We start from the raw sequence: 22036 nt of genomic DNA, 5'->3' as shown, positions 1-22036 counted from the left end.
GAGTCTTGCAAATAAGGTGGATGAACTGAAGTTGTTGTTGAACACATGGGAGTACGATATTGTTGCTATCACGGAGACATGGTTGAGGGAGGGTCAGGACTGGCAGCTCAATATTTCGGGGTATAGAATCTTCAGGCGAGACGGGGGGGGTGTAAAAGGGGAGGGGGTGTTGCAATATTAATTAAGGAATCAATTACTGCTATAAGGAGGGATGATATATTAGCGGGTTCCTCTAATGAGGCCATATGGGTAGAACTTAAAAACAAAAAGGGGGCAAGCACTTTGTTGGGAGTGTACTATAGGCCCCCAAACAGTCAGGGGGAGATAGAGGAACAGATATGTAGGCAAATCTCAGAGAAGTGCGAAAATAATAGGGTAATAATAGTGGGGGATTTCAACTTCCCCAATATTAATTGGGATAGTCAGAGTGTGAAAGGCTTAGAGGGTGCAGAATTCTTAAAGTGCATCCAGGAGAGCTTTTTGAGCCAACATGTAGAAAGTCCTACAAGAGAGGGGGCGGTACTGGACCTAATTCTAGGGAATGTAGCCGGGCAAGTGGTGGAAGTGTCAGTAGGAGAGCATTTTGGCGACAGTGACCATAATTCGGTGAGATTTAAGGTGGTCATGGAAAAAGACAAAGACGGCCCAGAAATAAGGGTTCTAAATTGGGGGAAGGCCGATTTTAATATGATAAGGCAGGATCTGGCCAAAGTGGACTGGGAGCAGCTACTTATAGGAAAATCCACATCAAAGCAGTGGGAGACTTTCAGAAGGGAAATAGAGAGAGTACAACGCCAACATGTTCCTGTAAAGGTCAAGGGTGGGACCAACAAGCAAAGGGAACCTTGGATGACAAGGGATATACAAAAATGCATTAGGAAAAAAAGGGGGGCTTTTGGCAGTTACAAAAGACTAAAGACGGAGGAAGCCCTAGAGGAGTATAAAAAGTGCAGGGGCATACTTAAAAAAGAAATTAGGAGGGCGAGGAGGGGCCATGAAATAACACTGACGAGCAAAATAAAGGAAAATCCTAAGATGTTTTATAAGTATATTAATGGCAAGAGGATAACCAGGGAAAGGGTAGGGCCCATTAGGGACCAAAGTGGCAATCTGTGTGTAGAGCCAGATGATGTAGGCGGGGTTTTAAATGAATTTTTTGCATCTGTGTTCACTATGGAGAAAGACGATGTAGACATAGAAATCGGGCAAAGGGACTGTGACATACTTGAACATATTAGCATCGAGAGGGAGGAGGTACTAGCGGTTTTAGCAGGCCAAAAAGTGGATAAATCCCCAGGCCCGGACGAGATGTATCCCAGGCTGTTGTGTGAGGCAAAGGAGGAGATTGCAGGGGCTCTGACACAAATTTTCAGAACCTCTCTGGCCACAGGGATGTACCAGAGGACTGGAGAACAACTAACGTAGTACCATTATTCAAGAAGGGTAGCAGGGATAAACCAGGGAATTACAGGCCAGTGAGCCTAACATCTGTGGTAGGGAAATTATTGGAAAAAATTCTGAGGGACAAAATTAGTCTCCACTTGGAGAGGCAAGGATTAATCGGGAATAGTCAGCATGGCTTTGTCAAGGGTAAATCATGTCTGACCAATCTGATTGAATTTTTCGAGGGGGTGACTAGGTGTGTGGATGAGGGAAATGCTGTGGATGTGGTTTACATGGATTTCAGTAAAGCTTTTGACAAAGTCCCGCATAGGAGACTGGTCAAGAAGGTAAGAGCCCATGGGATCCAGGGTGTCTTGGCGAGTTGGATCCTAAACTGGCTGAGTGGCAGGAGGCAGAGGGTGATGGTCGAAGGTTGCTTTTGTGACTGGAAGCCTGTGTCCAGTGGGGTACCTCAGGGATCGGTGCTGGGACCCTTGCTGTTTGTGATGGAGCTGTACAAAACGCTGGTGAGGCCACAGCTGGAGTACTGTGTGCAGTTCTGGTCGCCTCACTATAGGAAGGATGTGATTGCTTTGGAGAGGATGCAGAGAAGATTCACCAGGATGTTACCTGGGATGGAGCGCCTCAGCTATGAAGAAAGACTAAACAGGCTGGGGTTGTTTTCCTTGGAGCAAAGAAGGCTGAGGGGGGACCTGATTGAGGTGTACAAAATGATGAGGGGCATAGATAGGGTAGATAAAGAGGAACTTTTCCCCTTAGTAGGGGGGTCAATAACAAGGGGGCATAGATTCAAGGTAAGGGGCAGGAGGTTTAGAGGGGATTTGAGGAGGAACTTTTTCACCCAGAGGGTGGTTGGAATCTGGAACTCACTGCCTGAAAGGGTGGTAGAGGCAGGAACCCTCATAACATTCAAGAAGCATTTGGATGAGCACTTGAAATGCCATTGCATACAAGGCTATGGACCAAATGCTGGAAAATGGGATTAGACTGGACAGGGATTGATGGTCGGCGCAGACACGATGGGCCGAAGGGCCTCTTTCTGTGCTGTATAACTCTATGACTCTATGACTCTATGGACATGTACTTGAAGAGGACTAATTTTGCAGTGTTAGGGGGAAAAAACTGGGGTGTGGGATTAAATTGATCAGCTCTTTCAAAGAGCTGACACAAGCAAGATGGGCTGAATGGCCTCCTTCTGTGCTGTAAGATTCTATGATTCTATCCATTTAAATAAAGTCACATTTCTTATTTAAAACCAGTAAAGCCCTCCTCCTACCTCCCCCTGGACCATGACCCCACTACTGAACATCAAACCACCGTTTCCAAGACTGTCACTGACCTCATCTCATCTGGAGATCTTCCCCCCGCTGCCACCAACCTCATAGTTCCCCAACCCCGCACAGCCCGCTTCTACCTCCTTCCCAAGATCCACAAACAGGACTGCCCTGGTAGACCCATCGTTTCAGCCTGTTCTTGCCCCACGGAACTTATCTCTTCCTATCTTGACTCCATCTTTTCTCCCCTTGTCCAGTCTCTTCCCACCTACTACCGCGACTCTTCGGACGCCCTCCACCACTTTAACAGTTTCCAGTTTCCTGGCCCCAACCGCTTCCTTTTCACCATGGACGTACAATCCCTCTACACCTCCATCCCCCACCCGGATGGCCTGAGGGCGCTCCGCTTCTTCCTTGAAGAGAGACCCGACCAGTCCCCATCCACCACTACCCTCCTCCGCCTGGCTGAACTTGTTCTCACATTGAACAACTTCTCCTTTAACTCCACTCATTTCCTCCAAATCAAAGGTGTTGCCATGGGTACCCGCATGGGTCCTAGCTATGCCTGCCTTTTCGTGGGCTATGTGGAACAATCTTTGTTCCAGTCCTACTCGGGTCCCCTCCCTCACCTCTTTTTCCGATACATTGATGACTGTATCGGTGCCGTTTCCTGCTCTCGTCCCGAACTTGACAATTTCATTCACTTTGCCTCCAATTTCCACCCTTCCCTCACCTTCACATGGTCCATCTCTGACTCTTCCCTTCCCTTCCTCGACTTTTCCGTCTCCATCTCTGGGGATAGGTTATCGACCAATATTCACTACAAGCCCACTGACTCCCACAGGTACCTGGACTACACTTCCTCCCACCCTGCTTCCTGTAAGGACTCTATTCCATTCTCCCAGTTTCTCCGCCTCCGCCGTATCTGCTCCGACGACGCCACCTTCCACACCAGTGCTTCAGACATGTCTTCCTTTTTCCGCAACCGAGGATTCCCCTCTACTGTGGTTGACACTGCCCTCGACCGAGTCAGTTCTATCTCCCGCACTTCTGCCCTCACCCCTGCCCCTCCCTCCCGGAACCACGATAGGGTTCCCCTTGTCCTCACCTTTCACCCCACCAGCCTCCACATTCAACGGATCATCCTCCGGCATTTCCGCTACCTCCAAAGTGATCCCACCACCAACCATATCTTCCCCTCCCCTCCCCTTTCAGCATTCCGCAGGGACCGCTCCCTCCGAGACACCCTAGTCCACTCCTCTATCACCCCAAACAGCCCTTTCCCTTCGCCTGGCACCTTCCCGTGCAAGCGGAGGAGATGTAACACCTGTCCCTATACCTCCTCCCTTCCCACTGTCCAGGGCCCCAAACACCCCTTCCAGGTGAAACAGCGATTTACTTACTTGTACTTCTCGCAATCTAGTATACTGTATTCGCTGCTCACGATGCGGTCTCCTCTACATTGGGGAGACCAAACGCAGATTGGGTGACCGCTTTGCGGAACACCTCTGTTCAGTCCGTAAGGGTGACCCCGAGCTTCCGGTCGCCTGTCATTTTAATTCAACGCTCCATTCCCACTCGGACCTCACCGTCCTTGGCCTCTTGTATTGTTCCACGGAAGCTCAACGTAAACTCGAGGAACAGCACCTCATCTTCCGATTAGGCACTCTGCAGCCTTCTGGACTCAATATCGAGTTCAACAATTTCAGATCATAACCTCGGCCCCTATTTCATTTTTTCTTGTAATTTTTCCACTCCTTCCCCCCCCCTTTCCTTTTGTTTCGCTCTCACACCTGGCAGCTATCTCTTGCCCTGCCAGTACACTTCACACCTAATCTCAGCCTATTACCATCTCGTCTAGCTTCTAACAGCTTTCATTGTCTCTTTTTTACTTCTTTTGTTTCTTTTATTCTTTTGTCCGATCGCAGCCCTGCCTCCGATCCATCTTTTCTTTCCAGTTTTGAAGAAGGGTTCGACCCGAAACGTCAACTCAAATTTCTGTCCACGGATGTTGCCTGACCTGTTGAGTTTTTCCAGCATTTTCTGTTGTTATTTCGGATTTCCAACATCCGTAGTATTTTGCTATCGTACTGTAATTTTGGAAATGCGCTCACAGTCATGTTAAGGGACAGACTAGTATGCGGAGTTAACGACGACAGTATACAGCAAAGGTTGCTGTCAGAAGAAGGATTAACGTTTGAGACGGCACTTAAAAAAGCACAAGCCATGGAGACGGCTAACAAGGACATTAAGGACTTAAACAGTATGAGCAAGGAGAAATGGAGTAAACCAGTGGGAGGAGCTGTTTTCAAGATGGAAGCTGGCGCGAAAAGTCCACCAGTCGGGGTTGGGGATTGCTACCGATGTGGCGGGATGAGCCATTATGCAAAGGACTGCAGGTTTGCAAAGACAAAGTGCCACAATTGTGGAAAAATAGGGCACTTAAAGAAAGTCTGTAAAAGGGCAGTGAGTGAGAGAAGCAGTGCTAAAGGGGCAAAGCATGCAAAAGGGGGGAGGGAGAAGTACACAAAGCGGGCAAATTACATACAAGAGGAGGAAGAGTCTAGTGAGTCTAGTGAGGAGGTTTTCATTGTATACAGTATAGACACTTCAAGGCCCAACGTACCCCCTCTCACTCAGTATTTGACAGTGAACGGAGGTCAAGTAAAGTTTGAGATTGACACCGGATGTAGTGTAACCATAATGTCGCAGACTGAGTACACCAAGCTATGGGGGGAAGCAAAAGTACCAGAGCTAGGTACATGCCCCATTAGTCTCAAAACCTACACAGGACAGAAGGTGGACATTTTGGGGGCGGCTGAAGTACAAGTGGAACACAAAGGAGTCACCAAAGAGCTTACAGTGGTAGTGGTAGCAGGGTCAGGGCCAAACCTGTTAGGGCGAGGGTGGATCAGTGAGTTGAGTGTGTACTGGCAGGCAATGAATAAAATGGAGGACAGTACAGAGGCACTGCAAGAAGTGCAGATGAAGCATGAGTTAGTGTTCAAGGACGAACTGGGCACCTTAAGGGGAGCCACAGCCAAGATTCATGTAGCCAGTGATGCCACGCCTCGTTTCTTTAAACCAAGGTCGGTACCTTTTGCGATGAAAACCAAGGTTGAGGCGGAACTAGATCGCCTGCTAAGGGACAAAGTAATAGAACCAGTGAAATTTTCAGACTGGGCGGCACCAATAGTCCCGGTATTGAAGCCCGACGGTAACGTAAGGGTGTGTGGTGACTATAAGTTAACAGTGAACAGAGTATCATCACTGGAACAGTACCCCATTCCGAGAATGGAGGACATGTTAACATCGCTCGCTGGGGGAGAAAGATTCAGCAAACTGGACATGAGTCATGCGTATCAGCAGATATTGCTAGATGAAGAATCAAAAAAGTTTGTCACGGTGAACACGCACAAGGGGCTGTTCACGTATGCCAGGTTACCATTTGGTGTCAGTTCTAGCCCAGCAATATTCCAACGGACTATGGAGGGCATTCTGCAGGGCATTCCAATGGTGGCTGTGTATCACAGAATCACAGAAACCCCACAGTGCAGATAGAGGCCATTTCGGCCCATCGAGCCAGCACTGACACATTATCCCACCCGATCCCCGTAACCCCTACACCAACACATATCCCACCCTATCCCCGTAACCCCATGTATTTAATCCCCCTAACACTAAGGGTCAATTTATCATAGCCAATCAACCTAACCCGCACATCTTTGGACTGTGGGAGGAAACCGGAGCACCCGGAGAAAACTCACGCAAACATGGGGAGAATGTGCAAACTCCACACAGACAGTCGCCCGAGGCCGGATTCGAACCCGGGTCCCTGGCGCTGTGTACTTAGATGATATTCTGCAAACAGGAAGTGATGATCAGGATCACTTAAAAACACTGGACAAAGTGCTACAGCGGCTGGAAGAGGCGGGGCTACGCCTGAAACGGAGTAAGTGTAGTTTCATGGAGAAGGAAGTTACATTCCTGGGACATCGGGTGGATGCCACAGGCCTCCATCCATTACCAGGGAAAGTGCGGGCAGTGCAGGATGCACCGGCACCCACCTCAGTGACTGAACTGAAAGCCTATCTAGGGCTCCTGAATTATTATAACCGGTTTCTTCCAAACTTATCGATGCTGCTGGCACCCCTGCACAAACTGCTGAGAAAGGAGGAGCCATGGCGTTGGGGGCCAGAGCAAGCGAAAGCGTTTCAGCAGTCAAAGGAGCTACTTCAGTCCAGCAGGGTGTTAGTGCATTACGACAAGAAGAAGGAGCTGATAATGTCCTGCGACGCATCACCCTATGGAGTGGGGGCAGTGTTGGCCCACCGCATGCCAGATGGAGCAGAAAGGCCCATCGGGTTTGTTTCATGCACGCTCACAGCTGCGGAAAAGAACTATTCACAGCTTGATGAAGAGGGGTTGGCCATTATATTTGGAGTAAAGAAATTCCATAAGTACATATATGGGAGGAAGTTTGTAATCAGTACTGACCAGAAGCCTCTTATTAACTTACTGAATGAGATGAAAGCGGTGCCTCAAATGGCATCACAGAGAATAATGAGATGGGCAGTAATACTAAGAGCCTATGAATATGTGATCACGTACAGAGCCAGCGAGGAAAACAGGAACGCGGATGCTCTCAGCCGCCTGCCCCTCTCAAAATCTCCTCGCAGTACTTCCCCTGAGGAGCACGTCCTGATGCTGGATCAGGAGATCAGTCCCCTGATGACTTCAGCACAAATCCAGGGCTGGACAGCCAAGGACCCCGTTCTGTCAAGGGTCCGTGAGTATGTGTTGAAAAGCTGGCCAGATCACCGTGAGGGACCGGAGTTCGCGCCGTACAGACAGAGGCAGCACGAGCTCAGTGTCCAAGATGGATGTGTGCTATGGGGAGCACGCATCATAGTCCCAGAGTGGGGACGCTCTACTTTGATGGAACAGTTGCATCAATCGCACCCAGGAATGACTAGAATGAAAGGACTGGCTAGGAGCTACCTGTGGTGGCCTAACTTGGATGCTGAAATTGAGTCAAAGGTAAAGTCATGCACTATATGTCAGGAACAGAGGATAGCACCTGCCGGGGCATCACTCCATCCCTGGGAGTGGCCCAGCAAACCCTGGAGGAGAATTCACATAGACTATGCGGGACCTTTTATGGGCAAAATGTTTTTGGTGCTGGTTGACGCTCACTCAAAGTGGATCGACGTTTATCCAGTGAGCTCTGCAATGACTGATGCCACACTGAATTGTCTCAGGAACAGCTTCAGCACGCATGGTATTCCAGAAATGATTGTATCCGACAATGCACAGTGTTTTGTTAGTGAAGGGAGCAAAGAATTCATGGTAAGGAATGGAATCACACATGTCACCTCGGCTCCATATCACCCAGCCTCAAATGGGTTGGCTGAGCGAGCCATGCAGACTTTTAAGGAGCTCATGAGGAAGAGCTCAGGTGACACCCTGGAGACCAAGCTCAATAGAGCCTTGTTTAGTTATCGTATAACACCCCAAGCTACCACGGGGCTTTCTCCGGCTGAGTTGATGATGGGGAGAAAGTTGCAGTGCACGTTAGACCTGATACACCCAGATCTCAAAAGCAAGGTTGAGACAAAACAAACAAACCAAAAAGCGTACCATGACAAACATACTAAAGCTCGCCATTCCACCATAGGGGACTCTGTGTACACCCGGAACTTCGGTTATGGACCGAAATGGATACCAGGACTAATCCAGGACATTACAGGACCTGTGTCGTACTCCGTGTTACTAGGGGATGGTCGAGGGGTTTGTCGGCATGTGGATCAGCTTTTCAGCCGGCAGCAGGGGGAACTGCCTCAGATGGAACAAAGGGCAGTAGAGTAGGCTGTTCCAGGACCCAGCACGGCTTATAAGGTGCCAGTGGACACTGGTACTGCCAGGCCACAGCGGGACAGAGTAAAACCAACATCAGAGACTACTCCAATCTCAAGTGCGAATGAATCTGAGAATCCACCACAAGTGGAATTAAGACGTTCACAAAGGATTCGCAAGCAACCAGAAAGACTTATACAAACCTATTAAATTAGTCAGGGGTTAACCATGGTTAGAGCATACTGGTTAATTAAAACGTAATACCTAGTAAGGGTTATTGTTTAAGAATTGCATACGGCAATCTTAAGGGGGGAGGAGTGTAGTAACCTGGGAGGTTATGAGTAACCTGATCCACCAGGTGGTGCTGTGGCAATTGCTCTCCTGAGTTAAGTCTGATCTGTATTGGTTGTACTCTTTGTTTTTGCTGCCTCATGGCAGAAGCTTTTATGTGCAAGTGTTGATTAAACCATGTTAAGGAGTTAACCGGTGTCCGTCTCCATCTATGGCCACCTCAAGATACCACATTGGGGATGGCATTAAAAGGGAAATTAGAGAAGCGTGCAATAAGGGCACAGCAGTCATATTGAAAGATGCTAAAATAAAATCTCTTACCTTTAAATTTATTGGTAACATCTGTAATGCGATGTTTGTAAATCCTAAGGTTGCCAATCTGTGGGTAATTTTAGTGCTCCAGGAGCGGAAATAGTTGACAACTACTGTAAACATGAAAAGGTCAGCTGTTTAAAATATGCACCATAATTTACTACATTGCACAATGGAACAAAGCACAGACTATAATACTGGCTGATACATAGATTTATGTTAGGTGAATGAGACATTTCAATGCTTAAGTGCAAAATGTGTGGTCACACAAAACAATTATGCTGATCTGTGAAGCAATATAAGATATAACACTTCAAACCGTGCCTTATAACGCAGCTTGTGATGGTTCATTTTTGTTTAATTTAATCCATCATTTTCAAACAGCATCCCAGTGACTAATGCAGTGACTAATACAACTTTCTTAATGGCTTCTCACAAACTGTGTGCAATGAACAATAACAGTAACAAAAACAACTGCCTTGATGCTAGATCTATTGCATTCATCTGTACATTTGAATCAAACCCAGTGGCTGTTGTGGGGAGTTTCTATAGTACGTCATCCAATTCACAATGTACACTTTTTTGGGTGGGTAGGGGAGGAGACCATGGCAAACCCATTTCCCAGCAGACATGAGCAGGCGTACTGCACATTTTTATTTGATGATTCCAGTGATTGTATCCTTTCATTTGTAAGTTATTTCTTCTTGAGACAATAGGCTCCTCCCACCTTGTTTAATGGACCATTGCCTTCATAAAACATGCCTGCATCACTTGGGGATTGTATCATACTCCCCAATGTTATATTTGTGAGAAAAGTAAGAACTTGCATTTATATCGCACCTTTCATGACCTCAGGATATCCCAAAATGCTTCACAGCCAATGAAATATTTTGAAGTGTAGTCACTGTTATAATGTAGGGAAATGCAGTAACTAATTTGTCCATAACAACATCCCACAAACAGCAATGAGATAAATGACCAGATAACAGGTTTCTTTTTAGTGATGTTGGTTGAGGAATAAATGTTGGCCAGAACACCGTGAGACCTCCCTTGCTTTTCTTCCTTGAAAAGTGCCATGGGATCTTTTATGTCTTGCCGGAGAGGGGCCTCAGTTTAACACCTCATCCAAAAGATGACACCTCCAACCGTGTAGCACTCCCTCAGTACTGCACTGGAGTGCCAAGCTGGATTATGTGTTCAAGTCTCTACAGAGGGGCTTGAAACCACGACCTTCTGACTCAGGTGAGAGTGCTGCCACTGAACCAAAGCCGCACACAAGAGGTTTTAGCTTATTGCTTTCTGTTCCTTAAAGGTAATCAAATTATAATGCTATTTTTCTGAAATCTTTTCTTTCAGTGAAACAATCATGTTCCTTCATGAGATATTTTACCAAGGACTAAAAGCACGGATAGCTAACTGGCCTACACTGGTGTTAGGTAAGAACTGGTTAATGTAGAGACTGGGAAAACATAGTTTGCATTCATTAAAGCAGACCAAAATGTTAAATGAACTATTGATTTTGATAGGAAAAAAAATCAGTTGCTAAGTGCTGTTAAGTATAGTTGAGCACAAGCTGCATTTTGTTGGTCAGCTCCTTAAAGGTAATTGAATTTATTATGCTTGTGTGAAGAATAAAAATTGTATTATCACTGGGGTAACATCACAGTGACAATTAACATCAACCTTGTTGGGTTATTCATTAAAAGTTAAACTTGTTACCTTTCCCCATTGAAGATACGACAAATATTTTCACAGAATGTATACCATGGCCAGTAGTACGATAGGTAAATATTTCCTATTTACAAGGATACCATAACTTATTAGACTTTGTCACTTGCAAAGTATCTGATCAACCTGACTATAGGGATATTCGTTGTAGCATGTGGTAGATATTCATCTTTACCGCCTGAGTGTTAAATAGCGCCTTGGCAGAGCACAGAAAGGAAAATGTGTCCGGGTGGATTGCACGCCGGGAACAGAACCCACCGGGAATTTCCTCCATTGGGTTTTGTGCGGTCCTGCCTGTCAGATTTTCCTTTCTGTGCTCTGCCCAGATGATGCGTAACATCCAGGCCATAAAGATGAAAATCTACCATCACATTTATGAAATATCATACTGCCAGTCACAAGCTATCCTCTATACAACAGCTAGCCTTGAAGCAGTGAAAAGTGTAGCCTAAAATAGAATTTTATATGACTCTGTAAAGACTGTGCTCCTCAACTGTGTATCGTATTATTCATTTACAATCCATTAGCTGTCTTTCTGGCTTAAACCAAAGAAGGATAAATGTTGATGGATTCCATAAAACAGACAACAAACAAAAAACATTCTGCCAGCAGAACTAACCCAGCCAGCAATGGTGCTGCCGTGGCAGAGGGAAGCTGCACATTCTTCCTTGCACAAGTATTCTGGTCCAGATCAGAAAATAAATAACTTTCTGTTTAAATTGCAGGGAGTCAGTTTTACTGAGCAATCTAGGTTTCCAACAATTGTGCATAACTTGTGAGTGTACATGTGAATTATGAGGTGTAATTTTCCAGCTTTGCACTGCCCAGAAACCTCACCCATGGAGAATTCATATGAGAATCTCAGGCCGAGCTGTGCACAGTTTTCTAGCCATTAATTTAAATCATGGTGCAGTGTGTGCCCTAATTTCCAATTTACTTCTCCAGATGGATGAAGCTACTTGGTAGTAACTCAATTTTGGAGAATTACCCCTATGATATATCAACAATATACAGTGTAAGTCCTGTCTTAGTTCATCTCATCCACTATTCTTTATGGAGGTGACATTCCTTAGCTGTTCCAGTAGACTCCCGCCGTAACTTTGGCAGAGGATCTGGACCCAGATTCGGTGGGTCCTGGCCTCTGGGTGAAGTTTCTGGATGGCCTTCTGGGGCGGATACTCTGCTCCTCTCTATAAGGCCATCGATGTAAGGGGGGGTAGGGATCACCTAGATCAGGAGTTCTTATACCCACTTCCCATCAGGACCTGGCAGAGGAATGCTTGGCCTCATCAGGAGTCCCTCTCCAACGCTAGGGGAAAGTGGGGTCCACTTGGGGACCAGGCTGCGATCAGGGCTTGGACCCCTGAATCTGAGAGGAGGATTTTGTTTTCATATTGCATGTGAGCCCTGACACAGAGGGCTACTGGGGGCATCCACTTACCTCTTTTGGGGGTGGGGGCTGGGGGACCTGGCACCTCTCCAGCCCAGCAAACGCCAGCCGGTGTTTCTGGCCTCTTCAGTGGGGGGTGCCCCCAACCCACCAAATGCCTGCTCTTAAAGCCCTTCTCGTTGACCCCACAAACTTTGGTGGGGCCAGAGTCAAAAGTCACTGGCAGTCGCTGTCCTTGTGTTATTGCTGGGATTGTGTCCCTGAGGAATTTCCAGGCCCATATCGCTAACATTTTACAAAAGTACCTCTCTTCCTGATCTGCCACTAAAGGCCGTTAGCCTCCAACCTCTTTCTCTCTCTCTCTATTGCAATTATTTGTTTCTTTTTATTTTATTGATACCACTTTAATGAGTACTGCTCTTAAGCTTCCTCTCTTGTTCCAAACGCACCTTTCTACACATTCATTTTTCTTACATCCTCACTGTGTTGAAATCAAGATTCATCAGACACGGTTTCTGCTGTCGCTCATTCTTTTCTAAGACCTGAAAACCACGGAACAGCTCATGTCCCTCAGTTTCCCTCCTCTATAGGCTTTTAAAATACAAACCTAGGATCGTATAACCACTATTCCACCTCTGTCCTACTCTTTTCAACCTTGGTGGTGCCCTGTAGTGTGGACCTTGACTATTTACCAGGTTTCTTCATTTTAAAACTGGCATTTATTCAAGTAAAATATTAACTTTTAGAAAAGTTGGCTCTCAGGCACTCACTGATTGGCTGTCACTTTTAGGCTGTCACTGTGACATCACTAAACAGCAAAATGTTGGATTTTGATGTGCATACTGTGGAAATTATGATACACAACAAAGCATTAGTGAATGTTCAAATATATTGTGACAACTGTATTGAAATATTCATGATGTGCTTTATACACTTTAACAAAAGGTCAAGTTTACATGCTGGCTACAAACTCTGTCAAGTAGGAGTGAACCTGCACTAATTGCTAGTTACAGTGTGCTATTTCAGGCTCATTTTCAGAAGGAGCTCTTGTTAAAAGGAAATGGCCAAATTTCCTGCTACCCCGTGATTTTCGACGGTTTGTTTTAGTGGAAGAATAGTCACTGGCTGGCGAATGCAGAAGCGGACCCTATGGCATGGAAATTCAGTGGTTTGCGCCAGCTGCTAGCGCCTTAGGAGGAGGAGATGTGGGGTGCTAAGCGGCTAGCGCCCGGGCGCAGCGCGATCTGCGCCTCTCGCGAACTTCAGTTAAGATTTCGCGGCGGTTTGCGCGCGCTCAGCTGCGCGCGCAGATCCTGACGTCATTTCATGGTGCAACGCCCTTTGTGCGCCCCAAACCGGAAATTCAGTGGCGCCGGCCTATTGTGCGCCTGGCGCCCCTAGCGACTGGTAGAGGGGAACGGTTCCCAGTCGCTGTGGGGTGCGGGGGGCGCTAATTAAAGGGCACTCCTCCTGCAGTATAAATGGCAGCCATTTTGCACCACTCCTTCTTTGTGAGAGACGGATCTTTGGAGAGAGACAAAGGTAGAGAGCTTTCTGGTTTGGCTCAACACTCGCACAGGTACTTGTGGCTTCAGGCCACAGCTTTGCACTTGTCTTTAACTTCAGAGCCATAGCATTGATTGGAAACATATAATGGGAGCTGCAATGGGTGGAAACGTTGGGCTTCTCCATTGCATTCAAAGGGCTCAGAGACGCCGTGAGAGAGTGCCAGTCATGGCCAGACGGAGAAGGGGCAACAGGCGTCGGCAAAGGAGGCCTTACCCACCCAGGGTATACCGCCAGCAGTTCTCATATCTGAACATGTCTGAGGAGCAGTGTGTTCGGAGGCTGCGATTCAGAAGGGCGGTGGTCACTGAGATCTGCCACCTGCTTTGCGGAGATCTGCAGCCACAGCTGAGGAGCAGGACGTCTCTGTTGGTGGCAGTGAAGGTGACGGTGTCTCTCAACTTCTATGCCACCGGCTCCTTCCAATCCGCTACTGGGGACATTTCCAACATCTCCCAGTTTGCGGTACATTGCTGCATCCGCCAGGTGACCAATGCCCTTTTCAGAAGGAGACGTCAGTTCATCTCCTTCTCCATGACCGTTGACAAGCAGCAACAGCGTGCAATGGGATTTGCAGCATTAGCGGGCTTCCCCATGGTGCAGGGCGCCATTGACTGCACGCATGTGGCTTTGCGGGCACCTCTAGAGAATACCGAGGATTACCGCAACCGGAAGGGCTACCATTCGCTCAACGTGCAGTTGGTGTGTGACCACAGGCAGCTCATCCTAGCTGTCAATGCCCGCTTTCCAGGCAACAGCCACGATGCCTTCATCCTGCGCCAGACTTCTGTGGCAGACATGTTCGAGGCCCAGCCTCACCCACGAGGATGGCTTCTCGGGGACAAAGGCTATCCTTTGTGCACCTGGCTGATGACCCCGCTCCGTGCGCCCAGCACCCCTGCTGAAGAGGGATACAATGACAGCCATCAAGCAACCAGGAACATCATTGAGCAAACAATCGGCGTGCTAAAGCAACGGTTCCACTGTCTGGATCGTTCCAGAGGAGCCCTACAGTACTCGCCTGAGCGAGTCGCCCATTTTGTTGTCATGTGCTGCATGCTGCACAACCTGGCTAGCCGCAGGACTCAGCCACTGCCAGCAGACATTGGAGGACCACCAGAGGAGGAGGAGGAGGAGGAGGAGGAGGACCAGCACAGGAGGGAGGCAGAAAGTGCAAGGGCCGCCCGTCGGTGGCTTATTGCAAGTCGGTTCTAGGCCCCCTCTCAGGGAATGGCTTGTGCCAATGGCAGAAGATGAATGTAGCCGCTCCACAAGCCCTCAGCCGAGCAGGGCAACCAGGACTTCCAAAAGAAAGCATGGACAGTGCGATTTAAGAAAATCTTTTACTATGATACCTCTGTGCTCTTCCCACATAACAAACTAATGGAGAGAAACCCCCCCCCCAAAACACAAATACACCAGTCTCGGCCTTTACAAGTAAAACAAATACACCAGTCTCGGCCTTTACAAGTAAAACAAAACATTTGGCCACACCTTCTACTTTTTCCCCTGCGAGGGTGATGCGTTTTGCATCCATGACTGGCCCCTACCCGCCCTGCAGCTCCTCCTCAATGGGACCCCAGTGGCTGCAGCAAGGCTGGGGGAAGGCTGCTGAGGGTCAGATGGTGAGATGGCAGATGCCCTTGGGGGTCGGCCTGGACCAGCTCTGGGCCTGGAGGGGCCGGCTGCTGACTGCGCCAACTCTGCTTGGGCGGCAGCAGTCTGTCCAACGGCTGGTGGCAGCTGCAATGGAGGAGTGACAGTTTTGGCTGCAGGAATGCTGCCAACCTGACAGATCACAGGTACTCCCTGGTCGGCTGATACATTGGCACTCGCATGGGCCAGCACTGCAGCATGCGCAGCAATCTACTGAAACACAGACTGCTGGGCTGCTGCGGCGCGGCGAGTGCCCTGGCGATGCCTGGCCGATCCAGCGAGGGTGGTAGCAGTTAGTGCCCATGTTGGCCCTGGTCTGTGTCTGCATGACACCAGCCAGTGAATGCACGGCACGACTGAACACTTGGCTAGAAGCCGCCTGTGATGCAGCGAAGTCCTGCTGACTCCTAGCCTGTGCTGCCGCGAAGTCCTGCAGACTCCTGGCCTGTGCTGCACTGAATTGTTGCAGATTCCTGGCCTGTGCTGCCCCGAATTCCTGCACACTCCTTGACAGTGACTCTATGGAGTCAGGCATCCTTGCCACTGCAGCCATGAGCTCAGTGTGCCTGCGCTCAGCCTGGGCGCCCATTTCCGCTAGGATCCGCACCTCCTCTGCGCTCACCGTAGCAGGACTGGAGGCCGCCGAGCTTCCCCACCCCTCCCGCGTTGCTGCAGCCCGCTGGTCCCCGGAGCTTCACTATCCTCTGACCCTTCCCCCTTGCTCCCCTCCAGGGAAGACGTGTCACCATCATGGCCATGGGCTGCCTCGGCTGAGGGTGTCCCTGATGGGCTGGCTTCCTCTTCCTCCTCCTCTATGTCTGACTCGGACACAGTGCCAGCTTGAGGGGCCGCCTCCTCACCTGGCGAGTCACCATCTGAAAGCAGGGAGGCACAAGAGTTGCTTTAGAGTGAGGACAGGGCGGCAGCGAGGGAGGCATGAGTGCTGCTATGCACTGCATTGGTCCGACAGTGGCAAAGGATGCTGGTGTGAGGCGCAAGTGGAAAGAGAGAGGTCAAAAAGGTGATGCCCTTACCATTGGGGCCCACAACAGGGTCGGCATCTCCACTGGCGACGGGGCCAATCAGCCGGCCTGACATAATGCGCTCCACACGCTGCTCCAGGTCGCAGAGCTGTTTGAGGTCAGGATGGCCTCCCCCGGTCTGACGCTGCTGCCTTCAGTTGTGCGCCAGCTTGCCCTGCAAGAGAAAGGACGGCCTCTAAGTACAGTGTGAAGCCCTGATCTTGCCTGCACTGCCTCCCATGGTGGATTAGCCCTGACAGTGTGAAGCCCTGATCTTGTCTGCACTGCCTCCCATGGTGGAATAGCCCTGACAGTGTGAAGCCCTGATCTTGTCTGCACTGCCTCCCATGGTGGAATAGCCCTGACAGTGTGAAGCCCTGATCTTGTCTGCACTGCCTCCCATGGTGGACTAGCCCTGACAGTGTGAAGCCCTGATCTTGTCTGCACTGCCTCCCATGGTGGACTAGCCCTGACAGTGTGTAAAGTCCTGAATGTGCAAGTGATTTTCATGACAGTCCCATAGCTGCTGGATGAGGGCTGGGCATTAGGGCTTTCAGGTCCCTTTGCCCATAAAGTGAGGTGCACATGCAGGGATGAGGAGGACACTGGAAAGGGTACTCACCCTGACAACCCGAGTGAGGTCGTTGAACTTTTTTCGGCATTGTACAGGAGTCCTGGCAACCACGCTGTTGGAGGTCACCCTGTTTGACACCTCCCTCCAGGCTTTCCGATAGGCGCTGGGCAGCGGCCTCCTGCCACCTTCAGGGAACAGAACATGGCGCCTGCGCTCCACTGCGCCAACCAGCACCCTCGGGTCACCCTCGCTGAAGCGCTGCGCTCTCTCCCTGGCCTTCTCCATTGTCCTGGGTGTTGAACAGTTCAAGCAGCAGTGGTCAGGCCTTGCTTCAGGGCTGCAGTGTGCAGGGAGTGGCAGCCAAACAAATCCACCCTCCCCCTTTAAGAGCTGACCGGCGCCAGAGTGTCTGCCTTCAATCAGCAACTCGCCGCACCTGCGCTGCGCCCGCCCTCGGGGGTAGCGCCCCGGACCGCCGGCTTAGCGCCTAATGATAGTCGTGCATCGCCTGTTTTAGCGTAGCAGCAACCTCTTGGGGCGATGCAACTGAATATCGGCGAAGGTGGCGCTAAGTTGCACCGGGCGCAAACTTTAGCGGCCGCCCGGCTGTAGCGCCCCAAACGTGGCTATACTGAATTTCTAGGCCATAGGCCTAAGATGATTGGGGCTGGAGAATCTGAAATTGTTAAAGTAGCAGAGGGCATCAGAGGAGTTATGGTTCTAGATGGGTAGAGATTGTGCAAGGGGGGGGGGAAAGAAAAGTATTGAGATAAGAGGAACTTAGCTCAGTGATACAGAAGGAAGCTGAAACAATTGGTCTACCAGGACAGTCTGCTTGTACGTCTTGGGAAGGAGGTACAGAGTTGGGAAATTGTGAGATTGGAGGCAGTGGGGCAAAGATCGCCAGAAAATCTTCAGTGATTTGATGTTTGGTAATGGAGCCATGATCCAGAGGGAGTTAGGAGGAGTCATCGAGGAGTTAGCGATTGATCTTGGCAAGGTAGGAGTCCTTCTGCCGTACAACAGCAACCCTTTTTTTTCTCAGCAGGTTTGATGGTGATGTTGGGGTTAGAACTGAGGGAATGGAGTGATGCAAGTTTAAAGGGAGATAAATTACAATGAGTAGGGAGAGTGGAGAAACTGAGATGGCCGATATCACAACGATAGTTCTTGATGAAAAGTGTGCATGTGCAGACAGTAGGTGTGAACGGGGCCAGAGGATCGGTGGGTGGGGGTGGAGTGGGAGGGAAGCATTGGGGCTGGAGGATCGGGGTGGGGGGGAGGGAAGCATAGGGGCCGGAGGATCGGGGGGGGGGAGGAGCGTATTGGAGCCAGAGCATTGGGGGGAGGAGATGATTGGGCTGGAGGATCAGCGGGGTGAAGGGAAGCATCATGTCTGGAGCACTGGGGGGAAGGGAAGCATTGGGGCCAGTGCGTCGGGGGTTGGGGAAAGGTGATCGGAGGCCTCGTGGAGAGGATCGGAGGACTCTTGGGGGCGGGCGGGGGGGTTCGGAGGCCTCGGGAGGGGTGTCTGATCACGGTGGGTGGGTGAGGCAGGGACGCTGGATCCAGGAGGTAATTGTAAAGGCACTTACCTCCTGGATCCGGCAGTCCTCGCCTTACTTTAGCTGGCGGGTTCGCCGAGGCCTGAGAAACACGACCAGCCACAGTTAAATTTGTAATGGTGGGTTAAATCATAGAATCATAGAAATTTATGGCACAGAAGGAGGTCATTCGGCCCATCATGTCTGTGCCGGTACTCCAGCCTCATTATAATATTTAATTACGACCTGCCTCCTGGGAGCGGGACGGCTGCCTGCCCCATCCCGTCTCCGTTAAAACCGGAAGTGGGTGGGTTGGGGTTGGGATTCCGTTTTTTAACACTTTAACCCCTCACTCGACCCCAACTCACCTGTTTTTGTGGTTAAAATTCCCCCTCAATGTCTGAAAAACATACTTGAAGAATGACCATTTGGATATAGTTCCAGCAGGCAGTCAAGACATGCAGGCTGTAGTCCAGTTGATTCAGTATTCAGTATTTTTGGGGGACAGAACTGAAGGGGAAAAACAAATCTAGGGTGGGAAGAGAGAAAGAGGGGATAGGTCATTTTAACCATTTTCTTTACTTTATCAGTACAAAATGACACAGAATTCCTTTTGAAGCACTACCAAATAAATTTTAAGGGCTGGATTTTGTCATTGGGGGGGCGGGTCAGGTGGTCGGCGAGTCACGACACCGCCTCCGATGTGAGGCGGGATAATTGAGTAATTTTGCCCTAATTGGGCACTTGATTTCCAGCGTGTGGGAACCCCTGGCCCAATGAGTCTTCTGGTGCTGAAACTCGCCTCTGACGACATCATCTATGCAGTTGCATTTAAGGCCTGCAAGCAGCCTTGGTTCATTTTCTGCCGCACAACTTTTGCATTATACTTCTGAGGGATTTGTGCTCCAACCATGTCAAGCAGCAGACCAAAGTGTGCCCCCCGATTCGATGAGAACCCCCTCCAAACTCTGGTGGAGGGAGCAAGAGTGAATAAGGAAGTGCTGTTTCCTTCTTCAGGGAGGAAAAAGCCTCCCCAACAGACCAAAACTGTGTGGCTGCAAGTGGCACAGGAGGTCAGTGCCATATCAATGTGTAGCAGAACCTGGCTGCAGTACCGAAAGAGGTTTCATGACCTTCTCTGCACAGGAAAAGCGAGTATTCCATCCACATGATCCTCAATCTGATCTCCATTGCCTCTCATCACCAGAACTCTGCTTTGTCAACCTCCTCCTCCACATCCCACTGGACCCTTACACCCCTGGACCCTTAACTATTCCCTCTCTCTCTATGTTCACATTCACTTAACTATTCAACTATGCAGCCCTCACACTCCCTATCACTGTGATACAATGACAACAACTTACAACACACAGGGAGGGCTCTTGGTATTGGCACCTCACTCCATCTTTGTGTCCTTCTAAGCATCTATGCTATGGAGTCTCTACACTCACTCCTTCATTCTCACTCGAACTCCACTTGTGTCCCTCATTGCAGGAAAAGAGAGCCCACAATAAGAGGGAGAGGGCGAGGACAGGAGGAGGGCCATCCTCAATAGCCCAGCTCACCACTGCAGAGGAGGCGGCCCTGGAGATCGTGGGAGTCGAGGAGGATGCGCAAGTGGGGGACGGACGGACAGACGGGCGCATCAGAGCAAGCTGGTGACAGAATAGTTTTTCATCTCTCTCATTGACATTGCATGAGTGAATGATATTGATTCTAGTGCTCTAACAGATTGACTTATGATCATCTGCACAATGCAATGTCCATGCAACATTTATCTCACATGTCTAACTCTTTCCTTTACTCCCCCACAGGATCATCGACAGCCCCCCTCCCCACTAGCCAGGAGGAACAGCATGAGCCTCAAGACTCCTCAGAGGAAGCTGCAACCTCTGAGGGTGCAGCGTCAGCAGAATTAAGCGCACCCAGCACCAGCGCAGACACTCACACCTCGGTGGGACCTTCGGGACATAGAGTAGTGTTGTCACCTGGTGTATCACAGCTCACAAGTGAGCATCAGCAGATGGTGCAGACAGGGACAGCAATGGAGAGCCCTCATCGGAGGACTCTCCCAGCTCGGCTCAGCTGCATGTCGACCATGTGCCTCCGGGTCCATCCAGAAGGAGAACTCCAGGAACAGGTGCAGGAGTCTCTGGCAGGTTTTGTCTCCAGGGTTGCTGCGAGTGAGGAGCGAATGGAGGAGTCCATTGCTAACATGAGCAGAGCCTTTGTAGAGGCATTGGCGCAAGAACGCATCACCATGGAAAGGATGGCAACCTCTGTGGAAAGGATGGCTACCTCCGTGGTAAAGCTGGCTACGGTAGAGGAGAGGATGGCTACGGCCATGGAGGAACTTAGTCGCCTGGGTCTTGAAAACATGGTCATTGTTCAGAATAGACTAACACCTCTTGAGGAGCGATGGTCAGCTATTGAGCAGAGAAACCAGACTTTTGTGGAAGTCCTCTGGAGTAGGACTTCCAGTGCAGAAATGGGTCCTCTTGGCTCCCCCTGAAGTGCAGCAAGGTGCTGTCAAGCCACTTGCTAGCTCTGAAGTGGGGCTGACCCATGAGAGGGATGTTGGTGGCAGAGAACAAGGAAGTGTGTGCTCCTCTCCAAGCGTTCACACGACAATGCCCATGCAGTGCCCTCGGTCAGAGCCCCACCAGAGTCCTCACCCAACTGAGATCGGCATCTCAGCCCCTGCAAAGCCGCAGGAGCAGCAGACAGTTGCCGAGCCCTCACAGGCTCGCAACCCCAGAGGACGCCCACCAAAGGTGTCAAGGCAGGAGCAGCAAGCAAGTGAGCAAGGGGCCTCCACATCTGCTGAAGCCACAGGGGAAGCACCATGTAGGAGCATGCGTAAGAGGAAGATAAAGCACAAGTAGTGTGCTCCAGGGTGGCCAAGGCTGGGAATTCAACATCCAGGGGTATTCAACATTCAGGAAAGATAGGCAGAAAGGAAAAGGAGGTGGGGTAGCATTGCTGGTTAAAGAGGGGATTAACACAATTGAAAGGAAGGATATTAGCTCTGATGATGTGGAATCTGTATGGGTAGAACTCAGAAATACCAAGGGGCAGAAAACGTTAGTGGGAGTGGTATATAGACCTCCAAACAGTAATGTGGAGGTCGGGGATGGCATTAAATGGGAAATTAGAGAAGCGTGCAATAAGGGCACAGCAGTCATCATGGGTGACTTTAATCTACATATAGATTAGGCTAACCAAATTAGTAACAATACTGTGGAGGAGGAATTCCTGGAGTGTATACGGGATGGTTTCCTGGAACAATATGTCGAGGAACCAACTAGAGATCAGGCCATCTTAGACTGGGTATTATGTAATGAGAAAGGATTAATTAGCAATCTTCTTGTGCGAGGCCCCTTGGGTCAGAGCGATCATAATATGATAGAATTCTTCAT

At 49.6% G+C, this 22036-nt stretch overlaps 1 protein-coding gene across 4 annotated transcripts in view; it reads left to right on the top strand.

Annotated features, from left to right (window-relative positions):
* Nucleotides 1–22036, top strand: part of LOC147124570 (ras-specific guanine nucleotide-releasing factor 2-like) — a 361280-nt gene that overhangs the window by 124668 nt on the left and 214576 nt on the right. For all 4 annotated transcript variants that reach the window (XM_085989546.1, XM_085989542.1, XM_085989537.1 and 1 more), the window contains exon 6: nucleotides 10494–10573. In XM_085989546.1, the coding sequence (XP_085845672.1) occupies nucleotides 10494–10573 (80 nt within the window). The remainder of the gene's footprint in view (nucleotides 1–10493; nucleotides 10574–22036) is intronic.

This window comes from Somniosus microcephalus, chromosome 1, assembly GCF_052327205.1.
Source record: "Somniosus microcephalus isolate GS21.2 chromosome 1, FLI_Smic_1.0, whole genome shotgun sequence".
Taxonomy (NCBI): Eukaryota; Metazoa; Chordata; class Chondrichthyes; order Squaliformes; family Somniosidae; genus Somniosus; species Somniosus microcephalus.
The sequence above is the reverse complement of the archived record's forward strand: the minus strand, read 5'-3'. Positions and strand labels throughout refer to the sequence as shown.